The sequence below is a fragment of the Bos mutus genome, chromosome 24 (assembly GCF_027580195.1).
Source record: "Bos mutus isolate GX-2022 chromosome 24, NWIPB_WYAK_1.1, whole genome shotgun sequence".
Classification (NCBI taxonomy): Eukaryota; Metazoa; Chordata; class Mammalia; order Artiodactyla; family Bovidae; genus Bos; species Bos mutus.
In genome coordinates, this window is record NC_091640.1 from 43,136,166 (window position 1) to 43,160,638 (window position 24,473).

General features: G+C 38.4%; 1 protein-coding gene across 2 annotated transcripts in view; it reads right to left on the reverse strand.

Annotated features, from left to right (window-relative positions):
* Positions 1-24,473, reverse strand: part of SPIRE1 (spire type actin nucleation factor 1) — a 162,296-nt gene that overhangs the window by 136,026 nt on the left and 1,797 nt on the right. For both annotated transcript variants that reach the window (XM_070361817.1, XM_070361818.1), the window contains exon 2: positions 10,490-10,524. In XM_070361817.1, coding sequence (XP_070217918.1) covers positions 10,490-10,524 — 35 coding nt within the window. The remainder of the gene's footprint in view (positions 1-10,489; positions 10,525-24,473) is intronic.

Consider the following 24,473-nt stretch of genomic DNA (forward strand, 5'->3'; position numbering starts at 1 on the left):
GAGAAATAGATTCAAGAGATTAGATATGATAGAGTGCCTGTTGAACTATGGACAGAGGTTCGTGACACTATATAGGAGACAGGGATCAAGACCATCCCCAAGAAAAAGAAATGCAAAAAAGCAAAATGGCTGTCTGAGGAGGCCTTACAAATAGCTGTGAAAAGAAGAGAAGCGAAAAGCAAATGAGAAAAGGAAAGATATACCCATTTGAATGCAGAGTTCCAAAGAAGAGCAAGGAGAAATAAGAAATTCTTCCTCAGTGATCAACCCAAAGAAACAGAATAAAACAATAGAATGGGAAAGACTAGAGATCTCTTCAGAAAAATTAGAGATACCAAGGGAACATTTCATGCAAAGATGAACACAATAAAGGACAGAAACAGTATGGACTTAACAGAAGCAGAAGATATTAAGAGGTGGCAAGAATACAGAAGAACTATACAAAAAATATCTTCATGACCCAGATAATCACGATGGTATGTCACTCACCTAGAGCTGGACATCCTGGAATATGAAGTCAAGTGGGCCTTAGGAAGCATCACTTCAAACAAAGCTAGTGGAAGTGATGGAATTCCAGATGAGCTATTTTCAAGTCCTAAAAGATGATGCTGTGAAAGTACTGCACTCAATATGCCAGCAAATTTGGAAAACTCAGCAGTGGCCACAGGACTGGGAAAAGTCAGTTTTCATTCCAATTCCTAAGAAAGGCAATGCCAAAGAATGTTCAACCTATCACAATGGCACTCATCTCACACACTAGCAAAGTTATACACAAAATTCTCCAAGCCAGGCTTCAACAATACGTGAATCATGAACTTCCAGATGTTCAAGCTGGTTTTAGAAAAGGCAGAGGAACCAGAGATCAAATTGCCACTGGATTATTGAAAAAGCAAGAGAGTTCCAGAAAAACATCTATTTCTGCTTTATTGACTATGCCAAAGCCTTTGACTGGGTGGATCACCACAAACTGTGGAAAATTCTGAAAGAGATGGGAATACCAGACCACCTGACCTGCCTCCTGAGAAATCTGTAAGCAGGTCAGGAAGCAACAGTTAGAATTGGACATGGAACAACAGACTGGTTCCAAATAGGAAAAGGAATATGTCAGGGCTGTATATTGCTTATTTAACTTATATGCAGAGTACATTATGAGAAACACTGGGCTGGATAAAGCACAAGCTGGAATCAAGATTGCCAGGAGAAATATCAATAACCCCAGATACGCAGATGACACCACCCTTATGGCAGAAAGTGAAGAAGAACTAAAGAGCCTTTTGATGAAAGTGAAAGAGGAGAGTGAAAAAGTTGGCTTAAGACTCAACATTCAGAAAACTAAGATCACCATCTGGTCCCATTACTTCATGGCAAATAGATGTGGAAACAGTGAGAGACTTTATTATCTTGGGCTCCAAAATCACTGCAGATGGTGACCACAGCCATGAAATTAAAAGATGCTTACTTCTTGAAATAAAAGTTACGACCAACCTAGACACCATATTAAAAAGCAGAGACATTACTTTGCCATAAAAGGTCCGTCTAGTCAAGGCTATGGTTGGTTTTTCTAGTAGTCATGTATGGATGTGAGAGCTGGACTATAAAGAAAGCTGAGCACTAATGAATTGATGCTTTTGAACTGTGGCGTTGGAGAAGACTCTTGAGAGTCCCTTGGACTGCAAGGAGATCCAACCAGTCCATCCTAAAGGAAATCAGTCCTGAATATTCATTGGAAGGACTGATGTTGAACCTGAAACTCCAATACTTTGCCCACCTGATGCTAAGAACTGACTCATTTGAAAAGACCCTTACGCTGGGGAAGACTGAAGCGGGAGGAGAAGGAGATGACAGAGGGTGAAATGGTTGGATGGCATCACCAGTTCAATGGACATGAGTTTGAGTAAACTCTGGGAGCTGGTGATGGACAGGGAGGCCTGGTGTGCTACAGTCCATGGGGTCGCAAAGAGTCAGACATGACTGAATGACTGAATTGAACTGAATTGCTGGAGGCTGATAGGGTGGAAGATGGGTAAGATACCTAATGGCACCCGATTTCCTTCAGAGCTGACAAAAATGTTCTAAAAGTGATTGTGGTGATGGTTGCATAATTCTGTGAAAATACCAAAGACCAATGAGTCACACACTTTAAAATGGTCTGTTGACTTGTAAAGTTTGTGAATTACATTTTAGTAAACTTCTAACAAAAAATTAACAAACACTAATCATCAAAAGACATTAGGTAATTATCACAACACTAATACCCATATTTACTGATACCAAATTCTTTTAAGTATCTTTTAAATATCTTCCAAATATAGTAAAACCTCTACCAAATTGAGGGAAGATGTTAAAAGACACCACTCGAAACAGCAGAAGCTCTCTTAAGCAGCCTTTATCTAGCTGACTGACCTATCTCACAGTTCCCAGTCCTCTAGCAACCAGACTGACTGATCTCCATGACAACTACTAGACATGAGTCATCAGTGCATTCAGGTTACTTGGTAGGGGAGCTGAACTTTTACCACACATCAGTTGGGTCTGTTCCCAAACCTATTCGTGCAACTCTACTGATATGATTACAAAAATAGTTCAATTAAAATGATGTATTAACTGATGAAATGTATATACGTATTCACATTTCCCTGCCAAACTACATGCAAACAGCAAATGAAGAATGACCCTGTGAAACAGAAGAAAATTTCAGAAAGAAATGTTTCTTCCCTTGAGGAGAAACTGGACCTACATACAATCTTTAATACAGCATATAAGCCCTTGCACCAGACTTCCCTGGTGGTCCAGTGGTTAAGACTCCATGCTCCCAATGCAGAGGACCAGGGTTTGATCCCTGGTCAGGGAAGTAGATCCCACATGCCAAAACTAAGAGCCCAAATGCTGCAACTAAAGATTCCACATGTTGCAATGAAGACCCCACACTTGGCAACTAAGAGCCAGCAGACTCAAATTAAAAAAAAAAAATCATTGATCTAACATTAAAAAAGAGAACTGGCATCACTTGTTCCCCTCCAATTCCTACACCTTCCCCTCACACACACCATGCTGGCATCCTGCTGTTCTGTTAGTTTCAAAAACAGCTTGCTCTCTGACACTTCACAATGATGTCCTTTTGCCTGGAAAGTTCCACTTCATGTCTAAACCCTTTCCATCAGCCTGGCTGACTCCTTAAAGCCAAGTTTGTCATTTATGTAAAGATGCACGTACTCCTAAGAGCAGCACATAAAGGATGTTCAATGGTAAATCACCTCTACCATGTACATATAGGAAGAGATGTCTAGAAGAATATTCTAAACAGTCATTATAACTAGATAGTAGAGTATGAAGTTACTTTTACATTCTTCTCTGTATCTGTGATATAAAATACAATAAGCAATTTCTACAAATGAATAAAGGTACTTTGAAAAGAAAATAAAAGTCGAGCCCATTCCCACTTTGATCCTATCAAAAAAAAAAAAAATTGTTTCATCTTAAAAACATTTAAAATTCAAGCTATTCATTAAAGCAGATTGACCTGGTCCCTGGATAAGGCAAATTATTAAGAAAACTTTCTACTCTATTATCCAAGTACTTAGAAGTGCTTAAATTACTTGAAAGGTAAATTTTCTGTTCCTTCAGGAATAAAATGTTTAATCTCAGATAATTTGGTTACTCTGAAATCCTTTGCGAGACAGAGTACAACTGTCACTGGTCTTCAAACACAGTAAAAACTGTACAAAGGAACACTACTTGTTATAAATTTTGTGTCCTATGGTCAAACAATGTTGCCAGGATTTAAGACATCTATGACTACCAGAGAAAGGCCATTTTGGTAACAAATATTATCTGAGACAGACGGAGAAGAGAGAGAAAGGACAGAGGAGACAGGGGAGAGAGTCAGAGGAGTTGCCACAATGGCTCCAGTTTGCATATGAAGATACACAAAATCTAACTGGAGATTTAACTATTTATCACATCATCAATATCTCACTACCAACCTCTGTTAGTACTGACACTCAGAAGTAACAATTCATGGGTAGGCACAATTTACCCTAAGGACACACAAACCAATTTCCAGGCCATATAAGTTAATGTCAATCAAACAGCCATATAAAATCAGGCATGTTTGAGGTCTTTAATCCAAAAAGAGGAAGCAGAATGTGTGTACTTCTTGTTCCTTTCAGCTTGCTGACCAAGGAGAAAATGCTGTTGTCACCTACAATTAAATAACATTTACCCTCCCAACCCTTTTAAAGAACACATATCATTTTAACTTCTTGCCACACAATCCTATTTATAAACACTTATATCAAGATTTTAGATCAGACAAAGCCTTCCAATAAAAGGGTAGGTTGATAGTAATTCCTTTATATTTCCGCTAGATATTCTTAGATCTACTTAGTTTGGTATCAAATACTAATTTTACAACCATATAAAACAGGCTCACTATGCAGCTACAGTTTACGCAAATATTTCTGTAAAAATATTACATACTTCTTTCATGCTAATTTTTCAGTTACTTTTGAAATTAATTCAGGGCTATCAAATGTCAATTTAAAAAAGGACTACTCATCAAATTATCACTGTGAGTCTACATGAGCCAGATGTAAAATCAAAGTACAGGGGCTAATTCAGCTAAAGACAAAATGGGGAAATTCCCTGGCAGTCCAATGGTTAGGACTCTGCGCTTGCACTACTTGAGGACCTGGGTTCAATCCCTGGTCAGAGAACTAAGATCCCACAAGTCTCACAGCCAAAAAAAAATTTTTTTAAACAAAAATGGGTTTTTTTGTTTTATTTTGTATTGTACTCTGTTAAAGCAGTCAGCACCCACATACTACCTTTGGCAGTTTATTTTAGGCTGTTCAGGGAACATGAAGGCAATGGCACCCCACTCCAGTGTTCTTGCCTGGAAAATCCCATGGACGGGGGAGCCTGGTAGGCTGCCGTCTATGGGGTTGCACAAAGTCAGACACGACTGAGCGCCTTCACTTTCACTTTTCACTTTCATGCACTGGAGAAGGAAATGGCAACCCACTCCAGTGTTCTTGCCTGGAGAATCCCAGGGACGGGGGAGCCTGGTAGGCTGCCGTCTACGGGGTCGCACAGAGTCGGACACGACTAAAGCGACTTAGCAGCAGCAGCAGCAGCAGCAGGGAACATGAAAAATTTTCACATAGTCCAGTTTCTGTCAAAATCTGTATATAACGAGAATGGAATAAGTCCAAATACTACCTCTGATGTGTTCCTTGGTTCATTTCCAAAAGCTCTGGGTTTCCCCACAAAGCAGACTAATTCCAGGTGCGATTTCCCAGGAGGTTCAAATATGCAGCAAAATTCTTGAGTCGTTCTGAGTAATTCAGAATCAGACTAATTCACAGATTGCTCCAGTACAGACTGTGTTCACTTAACAGTGGGGCTGGGGGTTCATAGACAGAGTCTGTTCCTTCTTTGTCTGGTTTCCATCCAACAAGATTGTATTCCCTCACTGCATAAGGCCAAGACCAAATGAGTCACAGGTGAGAAACATAAAGGACAAGGACCATTTTATGGGCACAAAATTGTCAGCGTTCTGCAGATGCAGACAACCAAGGATTGGATTCAGACAAACAGAAAAGAGCTAAGAGAGGTGGTTGTGCAACACGTTGGCTCTACAGCCCAGGGCAAGTCCCTCAACCTCGCCCTACCTCAGCTTTCATTAGTAATAGAACGCACTTCATAACCTGGTTGTGAGGATTAAATTAAGGTATCTAACAGTACTCAGCACAGAGGAGGCTAAAGTGTTTTTTAAAGATGTGGGAATGAAAGACAGTAAGTACTTATATATGGTACTTTATTTGAACTTCATAAATATGAACTTTATTTCTAAGATAGGAATATAAATCTTTTCCATACTTCCCCTCAGTAAAGCTTACACTTTCTGCTATGCTATGATTTTTACGAACTAGCTCTATCAAGATTAAAGGATCAACAAAAGTTATCTAACTTCATATAACACTTTAACCAATTTCACATAAAATACAGCAAATCCATCAAGGAGAACAGAACAGGATTGTTCTGGTTACTCATTCAACCTTCTTGCCTGCTAAAGGGAAAGGGCCTCTGAGTGCTACATAATTAACTGTAGTTAATAGAAGACAGAATGGAATGAAATTTAGAAAGCTAAAAACAAGGAAAAAGTCTCAATTAAGATACTTTGAAATTCCAATCTTTTTATGTTTTAGTATTTTTAAGTGCTTAGCCTTTTCTTCAAATATAAGAGTATCACCCGCAAGAGTATTTAAGTAATGGCAGAAGGAAAAACTTGTAAACTAGGAGTGAAAGTTTTCCTAAACTGTGAATTGGAACCACTTCCCTTGACAAGAAAATTCCAACTACAGGTCAGTCATGTGACAGTTTATAAACGACCACTCCCAGAGAGGAGGCCAAGGTAGGTAACACACTGTGTACATTACAGGTCCTCCCCAAAACCAAAGTGACGGAATACAGATTAGTGGTTATTGGGGGGTTGGGGATGGGGGGAAGACAACAAAGAGGAGTGGGGGGACCCTAGGGGATGATAAGACTTGACTGTAGTGATGGTATTTGTCAAAACTTAAAGAATTTTAACTAAAAAGTTTAAATTCTACTGTATATAAATTATATATTCAAAAAAATAGAAACAACAGTGTAAGAAAAAGTTAAATTGCTTATTAAAGTAAAAAATTTTGGCTTCATCCACATGCCAAGGCTTTCCTCGCTTTCCACCAACCCAGCTTAGGGCTCTGGTTTGACCTCTCCCAACCCTCAACTCCATTTCTCAGGAAGAAGTCCCTCTGCTCTCCAGACCCAGCCCAACTCTAACTGGTTAGTTTTGGGGCCCTTTTACTTTCAAAAATTACCAGGGAGTCCAAGGAGCTTTTGTGTCTATGAGCTATAATCAAACATTTACTGTATCAGAAATTAAAACTGAGAGTTTTTTATTGAATTGTTCAAATTAAATTGTTCAAAAATAATATTGCTGTAGAGCAGAAATTAATACAACATTGTAAAACTACACTCCAATAAAATTTTTTAATAAAATGATTAAAGAAAAATAATGCTATTAAATATGTTAATACATGTAACATTTTTATAGAAAGAAACGCTAAAAATTTTCCAAAAAAATAGACTTCCCGAGTGGTTCAGTGGTTAAGACTCTGAGCTTTCAATGCAGGAGACTCAGATTTGGTCCCCACTCCAGTACTCTTGCCTGGAAAATCCCACGGACAGAGGAGCCTGGTAGGCTGCAGTCCATGGGGTCACTAGGAGTCGGGCACGACTGAGCGACTTCAGTTTCACGTTTCACTTTCATGCATTGTAGAAAGAAATGGCAACCCACTCCAGTGTTCTTGCCTGGAGAATCCCAGAGACGGGGGAGCCGTCTATGGGGTTGCACAGAGTCGGACACAACTGAAGCGACTTTGCAGCAGCAGCAGCAGGGGAACTAAGATCCCACATGCCACTCAGGGTGGCAAAAAAAAGAAAGTCAATAAAATAGTGAAAGGGGTGGTAAAAGGTTATGCTTAATAAAATCCAGCTACACCTGCTCTTCTGCAGCCACTCCAATAGGACAGTCAAGGTCGTGCAGCCATGAAGCCTCTGAAAACACCATTGCACACTCATGACAGAATAAGAGTAAAAGGACAAATAATGTCTCAGTAATACTCTGAAGATAATCTGACCACAAAAGGGTGTCAGAACCCCCCAGAGCCTTGGAGAACCCCACTGTCCTTGGAGAACTACCGCTGTAGCCTGGCCACCTCTAGCTGCAACCACTTCTGGTATTGGCAGGCATCCACTCTCCCTTGGATCTCTCCCTCTCCACCTCTCTTCCCACCCCCTCTTTCTTTCCCCTTCTCTCTCCCCCAACTTCTTTCTCACTCTCTCTTCCCCTTTACTACCACTGCATGCGTGCATGCATGCTCAGTCACTCAGTCATGTCTGACTCTTTGCGACCACCATGGCTCCTCTGTCCATAGGATTATCCCAGCAAGAATACTAGAATGGGCTGCCATTTCCTCCTTCAGGGGATCTTTACCACTGAGGCACAAGGGAAGCCCTTACTATTACTGTGTGTGTTAGTTGCTCAGTCGTGTCCAACTCTTTGCGACCCCATGGACTGGGGCCTGCCAAGCTCCTCAGTCCATGGGATTTTCCAGGCAAGAATATTGCAGTGGGTTGCCATTCTTTTCTCCAGGGGATCTTCCTGACCCAGGGGATCGAACTTGGATCTCCCACATTGAACGCAGACTCTTTACCATCTGAGCCATCAGGGAAAACTACCATTACCAGCACCAAATGTACAATCTTTCTCAACCTAAAAAACAAAACTTCCTACTTAAACTACCTCCTTCTTCACTGCTGCTGCTGCTAAGTCACTTCAGTTGTGTCTGACTCTGTGCGACCCCATAGATGGCAGCCCACCAGGCTCTCCCGTCCCTGGGATTCTCCAGGCAACAACACTGGAGTGGGTTGCCATTTCTTCACTAGAGTAAGTTTTTTTTAAAGTTCCCACTCCTCCTACTGCCCCTCCTTTTTATTATTTTAATTACCAAAGTAATACAAAGAGACTTTGTCACTTCAAAAAAATTTAAGTAATAAAGATAAATCGCCATCCAAACCCCAATATCTTCCCTAGAGGTAAAAACCACTGTAACTGTAAAAGATACTCCAAACTCACTTTGTAAACTATCAGACCAAACTTCTCATTTTCTCATGATTTTCCCTCTTCAAATAGTTAGACCAAAAAAAAAAAGTTATGAAAAAGAGTTCTGTTTAGATTTCAATTCTTTTGATGATAAGTTATGGATCAAAGGATACAGCTATCATGTAGGAAATGACAGAGTGACATGCCTACACAAACAAGTGTGAAACAAAATGTTACAACCATGTTAATTTTATGGCAACAAAATATAATGAGACTTATGACTATGCTTTGTATGTAAAGTCAGCACATTTCATTACCTAAATGCAGATCAATGTTGATTAATTTGTATCAATTTGATATCAATAAAAGTGTCTTCAGAGTTTATACAACATTTTTACCCATATAATCTCTTTGAAATTTCACAACCCATGAGATTAATAGAAATTATCTTTAACATTTAATAAAGAAAGCCAAAATTATGAGAGAAAAAGAATTAGTTGCTCAAAATTACATAGCTAGAAAGATGCAAATCAGAAACCACAGACAGAACTTTTATTTTTTGACTCAAATCATATCCCACTCCTTTATATCACATTGAACAATACATCAAAAGTTGTCACAATAAGGCTTCCCTGGTGGTCCAGTGGTTAAGAATCCACCTGCCAATGCAGAGGACATAAATTAGATTCCTTGTCCAGGAAGATTCCACATGCTGCAGGGCAACTAAGTCCAAGCACCACAGCTACTAAGCCTGAGATCCTGTGCTCCACAATCATAGAAGTCACCACAATGAAATGCCTGTGACTACAACCAGAGAGTAGCCCCTGCTCACCGGACCTAGAGAAAGCCCTAGCACACAGCACTGAAGACTCAGCACAGCCAAAAATAAAATAAAAATAATTTTTTTTAAAAAAGCTGTCAGAAAACAAAAATACTAAGTTCTTGCATATTTTTTCTGCTAACCTGGAAGAAATTATGTCTACTTCTAAAGTTTAATAGAAAATATAAAACAAGTTGAATAACTTCTGAATGCAAAAAATTAAGTATTTTTGCTTGTTATACAATATAATCCCTTGGGAAGCTTGCATCTTACTTAAAATAATCAAAATTTAATAAAACTTACATTAACCTGTAGATGCATTATAAAATTAGAAAAATAACATCTTAAATTCTTAATTAGGTATTAACATAAGACCTAAAACTCCACATGTAATGATGTAACAGCTCCAGATAGAAAATACCTCCACATATACATAAATCATTGATGCTGCCCTCATACTTCAGCATTACCACTGAAATTCTGCAAGGGACATATGGAGCCACATGGAAATCCCTTAAATTTCACAAACTGAATTTTAAATTATTTTAAAAATAATAAACATACTTTTACACAAAGACAAAACATTTAATTCATCAGTAATGTTACTGAATGACTTCCTAAGTCCCTATTTCTTCCCACTCCAAAGCAACTCCACAGGAGTCCAACACATTTTAATGATTTATATGACACACTAGGTCAGATTATTTTAAAAACTTACCCTATTTCTTGTTAAGGGGTCTGAATCTTAACTCCATTTCACAAACAACACAGGAAAATTTTTAAATTATGATAAAGCTTATCTTTATAACATACCTTGATATTTTAAATATATGGACATGATTAACTGATTTTTATTTACATTTTACTCTTCCTGAATATAATAAATATATACCTGTTCTCAACACATCCTTATCAGAAAACCAAAACCCACAGTGAGATATTTCAGTACTCAAGATAGTATAAACAGAAGTGTAAAGCTGGGTTATTACTAAGAAATATTTTAACATTTCTCTTACCTCAGTTTCTGTACAATGTGAATATTCCACTTTACCTGTAATAAAAATACAAAAAGTTACTTTTCAGAGGATTTGGGGTGTTTTTTTTAAATCACCGACAAATCTGAGTTATTCTGACTACAGCTTCATTATGTCTGTGAAAATCTGTGCCACAAAAAGGTTCTAGTGTGACCAAATATTCTAAAAGTTCCTGCTCAGAGATTTAAGTTTAAAAAGTTTCATAAGAGAATAATCAAGAAAAAGATGGAAAGAATACGTTTAATTGTAATAAAATATAAAACATATTACACATATATAAAGAATTAAAACAAAAATACTTTTTCTTGCTTTCTTTACTTTAAAGGCATTTAAAAGCTACCATTTAAAACACTTATAAGAAAAGTCTTTAAAAGACTCTTGGTGTCTTCCCTAAATACATTTCCAGTTTAAAGGTACAGTGATCATTTCAATTAAGGCAGAAATGGTTTAAATTCTTATTTAACATATAACAGTAGTTTTTCTATAATATACAGACACAACACTATAACTAATTTAGCAATTCTCCCAATAGAAGATCAACTAAAGAATAACCAGACTGAATAACATTTTGCCGTACAAACATTAATATTTTCTCATCACTGAGACATAATACCAGACAGCACGTATAGTTATGTATTTCTGTTAACTTGGGTGGTTAAAACATAAAGTTATTTTAAAGGAGAACCATTTATGAAAATGTTTTAACAAAAAGAGTAAATAGCATACATTTACATTGGATAGTAAAAAACTTAATTTTCCCAGTCTACACATCTTAAATCTCATCGTCCTAAGTTCAAATACACATTTATCTCGACCTCTTTCCCTCCCCTCCTCACTCACTCCTCCTCCTCTCCAGCCCAGGACCCCTACACTTACCCTATAGGGAATGTTCATCAGTCTGATTTATACACCTTAGAGTCTACAATGATACTGCTGGCTCTGTGGGCTCACCAGTGAGTAAGACCAGCTGACAGCCTCACAGAGCTAACACTCCAATGTCTGTCCCCGCTCCACCACCAAACCCTCCCAACCTATTCTGTGGCACCAGAAGAACCAAATATAACAGCCTGTTCTGAAATGAAAGGTCTGATAATACGCTTTGCTAACTATCAACAGTGTTATTTTTTTCTTTCTATTTAGCAACCTTAATTAACTAAACTTTATATTATCTCATGGAACAAGTATCATTAAATGACAAGTATTTTCCATTGAAAATAATTACTTCAGTTTCAGCATATTTTCAACAAAAGTCAAAAATTATCTTTGTCTACCTCACGTAATTTGGCAACACTCAAAGTCTGCATAGTACAGAGGTTTCCCTTCTGTGCAGATTCTAGCTGAAGGGTAGCGGCTGTTCAGCATGCTGCCTCCAGAGGAGTTCTGAGGGGGACTGCAAGTAGGAACCCAGGACCACTCAACGATATTTCCACTGGCACGGAAGGGATGGGCCCTGCGGAGGCCACACTTCTGACACTCCTGTGCTGGGATGAGATGACCAGAGTTGTGGTTCTTTTTATGTACAGTGTGGATTTGGGTTACAAAAATTCCCCTTGTGACATTAATCCAGACAGTAACTGTCTAAATTTCATGAGACCTCACAGCACTATACCACTTTCTTCAAGAACAAGGAGAACTTGGAGGGGAATCAAAATTGACAGCAAATCATAAAACAAAGTCAACTGGCAAGTGTTAATCCCAAATGTTCTCGTACTTCCTATCAACATATTCTCCTAAGAGTCTCCTCCCCACAGTGGCCTCTGCTCAAGGCCGAGACCCTCCTAGCCAAGAGGCACGTCCTTTAGACACAGCACCCTAAACTGCCATCCAGATCATCTGCCCCAGTGAGTCACATATCCTCTATCGGGACTGAGTATATCTGATTTACACTATGAAAACTACCTAGGCAAAATCTCACTATTTAAATTTTACTCTATATATACACTTTTATGAGTATTTTATGAATAACATACTAAGTTCTTCAAATGCAAATAGAATCAAAAGGATTCTTAATCATGAAAGGAGGTCAGAGTTAGGGAGCAACTATCATTAGAGAATTTTTAAACAGATTTTCATCATTTCCCACCAATACAACTTAATTTTAAACACATTAGACAACAGAATGAACCAAGTGTTTCATCGAAAATATTTCTTGTCTTACAGTTCCCAAATGAAATTGGTTCCAACAGTTCAGGGCAAAAAGTTGTACTGACATTCTTTTTTACTGTTAACGTAAATAAGCTCCCCAATACTCTCCCAAGAATTTAAACAGGCTAAATTAAAGTGTGAATAAGTGACCATCAAGTTAGAAAGTGATAAAGTGAAAAAAGCTAAGTTCAAGAATATTATATGATTTTTCAATTTAAAGCTAGTATACATGGTGGTCAAACACTAATTAACTTTCTCTGACATTCTGCTAAACTCTTCTCAGACCCTTACAATCTATACTAAAACCCTAGTGCAAGACCTAAGGCAACTAAGATCTAATTACAATATGAAAAACACCAGATTTTTTTCAAACTCAAGAATCACTTTATGGACTCCAAATATACATATTTACTTAAGACTGTTTTAGTAGTTCTTTATCAATCTGGAATCAAAGTATCTTGAAACATTCATCTTTTTATAAAAGGAAGAAATGACTCAGTTAAAATATATGTGCAATATGTATGTTGACAAAATACCCTCACATAAATTTCCTCATTTGATTCTCCTAACAATTTTGTAAGAAGGGCTGGTCATATATTATTTCCCCTTTACAGACAAAGAAATAGAGTCAGAGGGGTAATATGGATTGCCTGAGGTTAGAACTAAGTGACAGTCTCTAGACCAAGAATCAAAACACATCTTCTACAGGCAACTTTTTATGTTCTTACCACAATACCATGTGACATTAAACAGTTGATTTGCAACCTTTCGGAAGAGCTAAGGAACTTGATAGGAATCAACATGACTCCATAAGAAAAATATTTTTTCTGGGCCAACTTAGTTTCCAGCAAGAGTTAAGTCACCATCTTCCTACCCCGTAAGCACCCAGGCGGTAAGCCCGAGAGCCTCCCAAGATTCCTTCCTTCTTCCCACTGCCACGTCAAAAGCTAAATAGCCATGTGCCATTCTATTTCTTAAATCACCCTCAGACTCTTTCTCCCTATTTCATTACCTCTGGTCTGAAGAGCCATAATACTCCTAACTGGTTTGGTAACTTAGAAGCTGCTAAGACCTAATGATAGTATGAAATGGCCAGTGGTGTCTTTGCCCTCAGCTTACTCAGTTCAATCCATCTTCTACAAAGTTTATCTTCCCAAACAGAGGAGCCTGCTTACATCATTTTCCTGCTTAAAATGGTTCTGTAACTATCCAACACCTATACAGACTATAAATACAAACTCAGTCGTGAGGCACAAAAAGGCCTTCATCACCTGAGCCCTCCCGCATACCTTTCCAGCTGATCTCCTCGTCCACCCTTCCCACATACATCCGACGCTCCAGGCACAGTGGACGCCCACTGCAGAGAGGACAGACAGGTTCAGTCTCATATGCCAACTCCAAACAATTGGCAGTGACTGCCTGAGGCACCCTGCTGAGAACTAAAGATACTTATATTTAGCAGCAAAAATGTGATGAATGATTACGCAGCGCCTGCTTTTGGTATGGGGACGTGGGTGTCACACACATGCCATACCACAACTCGTGTACTATTGCTCTCTGACAGTTCTCCCACGTTTCTAAGCCTCTGTGCTGACTGCTGCTTCTGCTGAGCATGCTCTTCTCCTAGGATCCCACTGCTCAGATCAGACCCCATCAACAGAGCTCCCCTGTGAAACCTGCCTGATGTCACACCAGCAGAGTCAGTCCCTCTCTCCCTGGACTCACACAGCTTTCTGTATGTCTCTATTATTTGGAATCATTAGACTGTAAGTGTTAATTTATGCTCCTGTGACATTCTTGAAGGTATGAATGCACTTCCTTTCCCTCTGTATCTTCAACATTTAGTCCAATACACTTAGAAGACACCCAAGTACTGGTGAAACGAATACATGAAGACATGAATGGGGATTCCTCTAACATGCTATTTCACTAAAATCCAGGAAGATATGGCAAAGCCAGGACCAGACAACCTATGGGGACTGTCACTGGCATTCTACCACTACTCATCATATATTTCCATATATATCTATATCTCTCAGAAATATAAACTACTAAGGGAGTATACTAGATAGGAATTTGACTTCCAATTAGATTAGTCAGCAGAGAAAATGGGAAATACAAGGGGAAAAAACTGACTCAATTTCTTTAAAAAGTGCTCTAGCACAAGTAATATAAAAACATCTAAGAGTCAGTTTTCAGAAGCTAAATATGGACCACTAAATCTTATTATTATTAGGGATACAGCCCTTCCATATACTTGACACTAGTCAAATCCTTATTATATTTACACTAATGCCACTGCAAGGGGCCTGGGTTTGATAGCTCAATTGGTAAAGAATCCACCTGCAATGCAGGAGCCCCGGGTTCAATTCCAGGGTCAGGAAGATCCGGGGGCAAAGGGATAGGCTACCCACTCCAGTATTCTTGGGCTTCACTTGTGGCTCAGCTGGTAAAGAATCTGCCCACAATGTGGGAAACCTGGGTTCGATCCCTAGATTGGGAAAATCCCCTGGAGAAGAGAAAGGCTAGCTACCCACTCTAGTATTCTGGCCTGGAGAATTTCATGGACTATAAATATAGTCCATAGGGCCGCAAAGAGTTGGACACGACTGAGCGACTTTCACTCCCTTTATTTTTAATTTATTTTAATTGGAGGCTAATTACTTTACAATATTGTGGTGGTTTTTGCCATACATTGACATGAATCAGCCATGGGTGTACATGTGTTCCCCATCCTGACCCTCCCTCCCCATCCCATCCCTCAGGGTCATCCCAGTGCACCAGCCCTGAGCAACCTGTCTCATGCATCAAACCTGGACTGGCGATCTATTTCATATATGATAATATACATGTTTCATTGCTATTCTCTCAAATCATCCCACCCTCGCCTTCTCCCACAGAGTCCAAAAGTCTGTTCTTTACATCTGTGTCTCTGTTGCTGTCTCGCATATAGGGTCATCGCTACCATCTTTCTAAATTCCATATACATGCATTAGTATACTGTATTGGTGTTTTTCTGACTTACTTCGCTCTGTATAATAGGCTCCAGTTTCATCCACCTCATTAGAATTGATTCAAATGCATTCTTTTAAATAGTTGAGTAATATTCCATTGTGCATATGTACCACAACTTTCTTATCCATTCGTCTGCTGATGGACATCTAGGTTGCTTCCATGTCCTGACTATTGTAAACAGTACTGCGATGAACACTGGGGTACATGTGTCTTTTTCAATTCTGGTTTCCTCGGAGAATACGCCCAGCAGTGGGACTACTGGGTCATATGGCAGTTTTATTTCCAGTTTTTTAAGGAATCTCCACACTGTTCTCCATAGTGGCTGCACTAGTTTGAATTCCCACCAACAGTGTAAGAGGGTTCCTTTTCCTCCACACCCTCTCCAGCATTTATTGTTAGACTTTTTGATAGCAGCCATTCTGACCAGCGTGAGATGGTACCTCATTGTGGTTTTGATTTGCATTTCTCTGATAATGTTAAGCATCTTTTCATGTGTTTGTTAGCCATCTGTATGTCTTCTTTGGAGAAATGTCTGTTTAGTTCTTTGGCCCATTTTTTGATTGGGTTGCTTATTTTTCTGGAATTGAGCTGCAGGAGTTGCTTGCATATTTTTGAGATTAATTCTTTGTCAGTTGCTTTGTTAGCTCTTATTTTCTCCCATTCTGAAGGCTGTCTTTTCACCTTGCTTATAGTTTCCTTCGTTGTGCAAAAGCTTTGAAGTTTAACTAGGTCCCATTTGTTTATTTTTGCTTTCATTTCCATTACTCTGGGTGGTGGGTCACAGAGGATCCTGCTATGATTTACGTCACAGAGTGTTTTGCCTATGTTTTCCTCTAGGAGTTTTATAGTTTCTGGTCTTACATTTAGATCTTTAATCCATTTTGAATTTATTTTTGTGTATGGTGTTAGAAAGTGTTGTAGTTTCATTCTTTTACAAGTGGTTGACCAGTTTTCCCAGCACCACTTATTAAACAGATTGTCTTTTCTCCATTGTATATTCTTGCCTCCTTTGTCAAAGAAAAGGTGTCCATAGGTGCGTGGGTTTATCTCTGGGCTTTCTATTTTGTTCCATTGATCTATGTTTCTATGTTTGTGCCAGTACCATACTGTCTTGATGGCTGTTGCTTTATAGTATAGCCTGAAGTCAGGCCAGGTTGATTCCTCCAGTTCCATTCTTCTTTCTCAAGATTGCTTTGGCTATTTGAGGTTTTTTGTATTATAAAGTGTGAAATTATTTGTTCTAGTTCTCTGAAAAATACCATTGATAGCTTGATAGGGATTGCACTGAATCTATAGATTGCTTTTACTTCAGAGAACTACAATCCCACAGGCTGAATGGTGAGGCCAAATAAAGAAAGAAAATTACTGATTTTAAAAATCAGTATATTAAATGTAAATAAAATACACAATCCAACTTATATTACGTATGATTACATTAGATAAAAAACAAATCCAAACTATATCCTCCTTGTAAAAGACACACCTTAAATGTAAGAACATTAAAAAGTGATAGTGAAATAATGGAAAAGGAACATACTGAGTATATTTTAGTCAAAGAAAGCCAATGTAACTGTACACACGTTAACTATAAACACACAGACTAACAGATCAATCTACCAAGAAGTTATCACAACTCTAAATTTTAATGCACCTAAAAATACAGTCTCAATAGAAATAAAAATTGACAGAATAATCCATGGATCAAAGTAGAAATTACAATGAAAATTTGAAAAATACTTGAACTTAATAATAAAAATGTGATGATATACCAAAACTTCTAGGAGAGTGATGTCAGAAACAGTGAAAAACTTCTATTCATCAAAACACAACACTAACAAGGTGAGACGGAAAGTCACAGAGCTGGAGAAGTTACACATAGCTGGCAAATGGCTCGAATCCAGAGTACACAAAAATCAGAACATATGAAAAGAAGAAGACACAAAAAACATAACATAAGTAGATTAGCAGTTACCAGGGGCTTAAAAAGGAGAATGGACAATTATTGTTTAACGGTTACAGTTTCAGTTTGGGTGATGAAAAATTTTGGAAACAGATGGTGGTGATGGTTGTAAAACACTGTGAATGTAATTAATCCCAGTAAGTTAGTTACAACCTTAACTTTTATATATATATGAAAAAAAACTGGGACTTCCCTGGCAGTCCAATGGTTAAGACTCTGCCTTCCAAAGGAGCAGTGAGCACAGGCTCAATTTCTGATTGGGGAACTAAGTTTCACATGCAGAGAGGTGGGTGAGACCAAATATTAAAAATAATAATAATAATAATAATAGAAAAACGGTCAAAAGACCTGAACAGGAACTTCATAAAAGTCCTTTTCATCCTTATGAAAAATAAACATAAAAAAGCACTCAACCTGACTAGCCATCAGATAAATGAAAATTCAAACCATTAGAAGATTTAAAAGATATGTACAACCCAAATAGCTACACTTCTCATTTGTTAACCACATTTCCAAGTATTAGGGTGGATGCAGAGCAACAGATACACTGCTAGTAAGAAAGGTAAACACAAACCAGCACTTTGTAAAACTGCTTGGGCATAGCTACCAAAACCCAAGAGACAAATGCAACAACCCAGCAAGTCTACTAGATGTGCTTAGATTTTTAGACAGGAGAGGAGTAGTAAATAATTTAATTATTTTCAAATAGACACAACACATACCAAAGAGTCTTTAAGAGATTCTGATTACCAGCCTATCATCACTAAAACCAAAAACGGCTTTGAACTCTTGAGCACCTAGGTGAAACCTGCTCAAATTGCATAAAAATCTGGTATAACATTTTCTTGATGTATTTTCTTTGTATAATGAGGACAGTGCAAGCAGCAAAATAGTATGTCTATTTAAAATCAATAGAATCCCAGTTAGATATTGCCCTGAGAACAGCAAAGTCTGGACCAGATAAGTTGAATAAACTCAAAAGCCATGCAAGAAAAAAAAAAATCTTGTCTAGTCCTGACCTTATTATACTGCCACTCAAAAATAATTTAATAGAAGTTAGAAGTAGGGAAAACATTACTACCTTTCCTAATAAACTTGCACTACTATTTATATTTATCAGTATTTTTCTAGTCTCTAAGTAATCAAGATCCCATGTAATGGTGTAAAGTATGTAGACAACACAAAAACCATTTTGCCCAATGATACTTAGTTTTCATCTCTTTTGTTTGGTTTAAGACATCAGGATGAGTACATTTTATCTGCATGTTGCACTTCAGAGCTGTAATGAAGACAATGTTCATAAAACAGGGAACTACCTCGCATCTGGTAGCTGTGCTACCAGTCACCATTCTGCATGGTTCTGCTGCTGCTTCGGGGACACCTCTAGCCCAGAGATGCAAGAAGGATGTCCCCAAGATTTATCCCAAACCAGTTCTTGAGCATCCAAGTATCTCAGTTAATCCAGACTTGACCCCAGGCCACATTTCACTGACCTCCCATCAGCTCCAGTCCATCCAAGTTTGTACCCCAATACAGGTTCCTCTGGCTTCAGCTCCCAGGTATCGCTGGCTTATGATAAACAGCTTGGGCAGACTGCTCTCTGAACCTTCCTATTCAACTTGGCTCTGTGGTATTTAGTAAACAACCGCTGAACAGAGGAATGAATATACAGGCAGACAGTGGTGCAAGCCAGTAAAGGCGAGGTACCAGACAGACATGCTTTTCAAATCTAACAAAATCTGAACAATGAAAGTAATGAAGCCTTCTACCACTTTATTCTTCTTCTGTATTAAAAATAAAACAACCTCAGTAGCAACAGGGACACCACCCCTGAGCTCCTTGGAGATACATCTGATTCCAGGGCTGGGGCAGAAAATATATAGGATAAGCCCTGAAACACTGTGTAGTGCAGAAAGTAAGTGCTTAACACAAGAGGGAGGGGCATAGAGGGACACAGGAGCCAACACAAAGGCACCTCCAATGGCCACAGTTGGAACAACTGGAGCAACCAAAGAAATAACCTGGTAATAGGTAACAAAGTATAAAATATACAAGATTCCAGACTTAATAAATGATAGAATAAATAAGCAAACAGGGAGAAGAGTCAAATCTTCCTTACAAAAGAATTTCAAAAAATACTAAGTAAATATTCACCACTTCAGAAGGAGGCCCCAGTGAATGCAGCTCAAAGGTTTAAGTATAGAAGAGGCAAAAACAGTAAAAATTTTAGCGGAGAAGCCTGGCAAACAAGGTTCACATTGCTAGAGGTGTTGTCTGGACACCACATGCCCAAGTCCAATGTGACAAGGGGAGCCCTGCCCCTTCCTAGTAACTCTCTGCACAAGTGCAAAACGTCAGTCCAGTCAAGAAAACATCAGGCAAACCTAAACAGAAGGACATTCTGTAAAACCCCCAGCCAACCCTCCTCAAGACTGTGAAGGTCATGAGAAACAAGGAAAGTCTAAGAAACTGCCACAGAGCAGAAGAGACTAGTGAGCCATAATGACTAAATGCACTCTGCTGTCCTGGGTGGGACTGTGGAACAGAAAAATGACACAAATGGAAAACCAGCGAAATCCACATGAAGTCTGGAGTTTAGTTAACAGTAATGCTGATGGTTAGTTTTGACAAATGTACCCAGAAATATAAGATGTTAACAAGGAGGGAACAGGGTAGAGGCACACAGGAACCCTCTGCACTATCTGTACAACTTTTCTTCTAAAATTATCTCGTTTTTTAAATTACTTTAAAAAAATTACATTTGGCTATTTGGCAACAGGGATATCTTCCTCATAGTTTTAAACAAGTACTGTATCTGGGAGAGGGAAGTTTCCTTTTTTCTACTTAGCCAACAGGAAGCAAACGGGAAATACCATACGACTCAGTGACACTACTGTGAAGGTGGGATGGGAACTGTTGCCATTGTGCAGAAATTGAGTAGGAATGTGATTTCGAGTTTACAGACAAGACAGGCAGAGTGCAACTCACTGTCTCTTATCAACCCACAGTCCTTGGCAGATCAATAATTTTTTTCCTTCTAAACTTAGTCAAAAACTCTTAGTAAAACAAAGAGCTTCCCCACAGAGTCCCAACTTACTTAGGAACCAGTATCTATATATGACTAATACTTGCCCACCCTCTGCATGAGGCAGAAATACAGATACAGAACCACAAACCAATTATTTCCAGACCTTAATGTTAGTTGCTCAGTGGTGTCCGACTCTCTGCGACCCCATGGACTGTAGCCCGGCAGGCTCCTCTGTCCATGTAATTGTCCAGGCAAGAATACTGGAGTGGGTTGCCATTCTCTTTTCCAGGGGATTTTCCTGACTTAAGGATCAAACTTGGGTCTCCTGCATTGCAGGCAGGTTCTTTATCTAAATCTGAGCCACATCGGGCTCTCATTATTCCAAAATCTCTTCCAAAAGTGTCTGTGGCCACTCTCACAAGACCCAAGTGGAAGGTTGTGTGTGTGTGTGTGGGCTCAGTCATGATAAACTCTGTGACTCTATGGAATGTAGCCTGCCAGGCTCCTCTGTCTATGGGATTTTGGTTGTTGGAAAGTAAACTGGAGCCAACGATGACAGCAATCTTAACTGATTACAGCTAAAATATCTTAATCTTGCAAACAATCATCTCAACACATGGTTAAAACCCCTTCCAGAGGCCTGGAAGGGGACTGTGTGAGAAGCAGGTTCCAAGTTCAGCTGTGTTAGCTTCATGGTAAACTGGTCACTCTGTTTATGTTCTATTTTCTCCTCTATAATGACTAAACCGTTTACATCACCCATGGAAACTTGAACACCACGTGCACAAGTTTTGTATCTGTAGAAAGGACTCAATGCATGTTTTTAAAATTGAATTAAGCCCACGTATCTGGACATATTGTTCAAATGTAATAATTCTTATCTGTTGATATAAATGACAAGGTATTTCACCAACCCATAACACTGTCATTCACCCCTGACCTCTACCCTGGTCACATACATCTCAAGTATTCCTTTCATTTAACAATAAGGATGCGTACACTCAGGAAAAAATATCAAGAGTAAAAAAAATTAATGTTTTAAAATATGTTTTCACTACTTTGACCTTTCACTACTTTTCACTACTTTGACAAAAATTAATATTTTTAAACATGTTTTCACTACTGTCTCTCTTTAAATTCAAAAAGGATCTTATTCAATACCCACCAAATGGCATGAACCCTGCTGAGAAGCCTCACTGATCACATCTCTTCTCAAATTCCAAACAAAGCCCCAGTGGCCCCTACATCAAGTGATGTCTTTAATAATATGCATTCCACTGTTCTTCCTGGGAAAACCTATTACCAATCTTACCATTATTTTAAACCAAGATGTGCTCATAATTTTGAAAGTGTTCTTTATATATCTAAAGCTAAATGTGCATCAAAAATTTTGAAACCAAATCTGAAACAAGTATTTTCATCAGATGGATATTTAAAATCCACAGGGCTGCTAAGATCATACAGCAGTTCTCAGCTCTAGAACTACTGTTAATAACTCCTATGGATCCCAGGAAAAACACATTCTACTCTAGCGGAGCCGGGAATACAACCTAAATCCTATCAATGACTACTCTCTAAAGAACGGGTATATTAAAACTTGTCTGAAGGTCAGTCAAGTGCACCGGTGATAAATAGCAGATAGTGTATCAGGAGCCTGCGTGAGTGTCTAACTTCTGAATTAATGATGTGAATGAAAACTTCATCAACATGTATATAAGAAATTTTTACCAGGCAATAAGGTCTTTTTATGACTACAAACACATAAACACTGGAGAAAATTAAAATTTTAAGTAAGCCACCTAAGATAAATCACATACCCTCTTGATTCTAACCAACAAATCACCTTCCTGTCATCACAGAAATACTTCATAAACATAGTACCCATTTTAAGATCCTGATTCATAATATAATTTTCTGCCTCTTAAAATATTCTCTAAAGAACTAATTTTTCCTTCTTCTTTAATCTCCTTCAGCCCTATATCACACTACTATCATGGACACATTAGTAAATGACTTAAAGTTACATCTGAATGCTAAATAAAATTATCCATTCTTATTTCCTTCTAATATTGGTTTCATTTCCATGCCTCCTACATTTTTCTATTTCTCTTACAATGCATTTCTAACCTTTTAATTCAACCCAAATGGGGATATTCTGTATGTACTGATACTATTAAAAGAAAACAAGGACTAAAATCAATTACTGCTGCTATATTCAATTCCAAAACCAGTCAAGAATGAATGGGAAGTGCTATTTCTTTCTATGGGACTAAATGGAGTGACACTGCTGACAGTGGTAAGAACCAACTATTCAACAACGGCAGAGGAACAGTAACCAGCAGAAAGATTCCCCACAAATACCACCTGTCACCTCCCAGACCAGGGGTTCTCAACCAGGGACAGCGGGCCAAGCCTGGAGACTTCAGCTGGGAGAGGGGGTGGGTGATGACCAGCAATCTGGTGGGCAGACACCAGGGATGATGCTCAACACCCTACACAGGCACAGGAGAGCGCCCACAACAAAGAGCTATTCAGTCAAAAATGTCAGTGCATAGGCTGAGAATCCATAAACTCAACATGTGTTTCAATTCCAGGTAAAAAAATACAGAAGTACCATGGTGCTGTGAAAGGACCACAAGATCAGGGGAGGGAGGGAACGAAATTTTACTGAGTATTTGCTACCTATCAAGCCTTGCATTAGGCACTTTACACATACCATCTCATTTAAACCTCCATCCCATGGGAGAAAAGTGATCTATTCTCATTTTACAGATGAGAAGGTTGAACTCAGGGAAATTAAGGAACTTATTCAAGGTCACTCATCCAGAAATGGAAGGAATCATGATTCCAAATCAAACCAAATTTGTTCCTTTCCACAAAGGCTAGAGGTTAAAAGACCAGGATTTGATTCAGAGTTACCAATATGAATTTGAGCACATCACTTAACTTCCTCAACCTGCATTTAGAAAGTAAGTTAATGGATAACATCTGAAAATACAAATGCTGTCAAATCCCAATAATTATGTTGAACATCTTATAATAAAAAACAAAGTGCTTCTTAGAATGGAAGTTCATGATTACCATTTTTCCTTAAAAATAGAATTTATACAAGGGTGAAGAGTACCAAGTTGTACAGCGTTTTTAAGAATCAAGAGTAAACGTTCAGAAGATATGGTGCCGTCCACCACCACACAACTACTCTTAATACTAGAAAGAAAGAAATTATCTAATATAAACAATATTTTTGTATGAACTTCCCAGATTTTCAATCAATTGACCCAAAAAGCTCAAGACCATTTCAGCAACTTTGATGGGGCTCTCTACACAACAGAGGAGGAAAAGGATGGATTACAAGTCCAATACTGCTGCTGTGGGAAACAACTCTGCCATTCTCTCCAGAGAGCCAGAATGTATTCCAAGAGATCAATACATTATCATTCATACCAATAATGAAAAATGTAAATCATTTCAACATAAGGTTATGGCTTTTTAAAAACCTACCACCAGAATCCATCAATCTTTGACAACTAAACTACTGGTAGGTTCACAAACACAACTTGAAATCTGGGATTAAATTCAAGGATAATGTAAACAAAAAGAAGTTTGTTCTTTCTAGAAGTCATCACAACTAATGTGACTTCTAAAAGCAGGTTGCACACAAACACTTTTCCCCTTGAAATCTTGGATCTCCAGGCATGGTTTTGCTGTATTTTATAAAAGTATATTTTCATATCATATTAATACGCTGTAAATAAATTATAAATGCAACTATTTCCCACTAATATTGTCGAAGTTTAAAAGCAATAGACACATCAAAT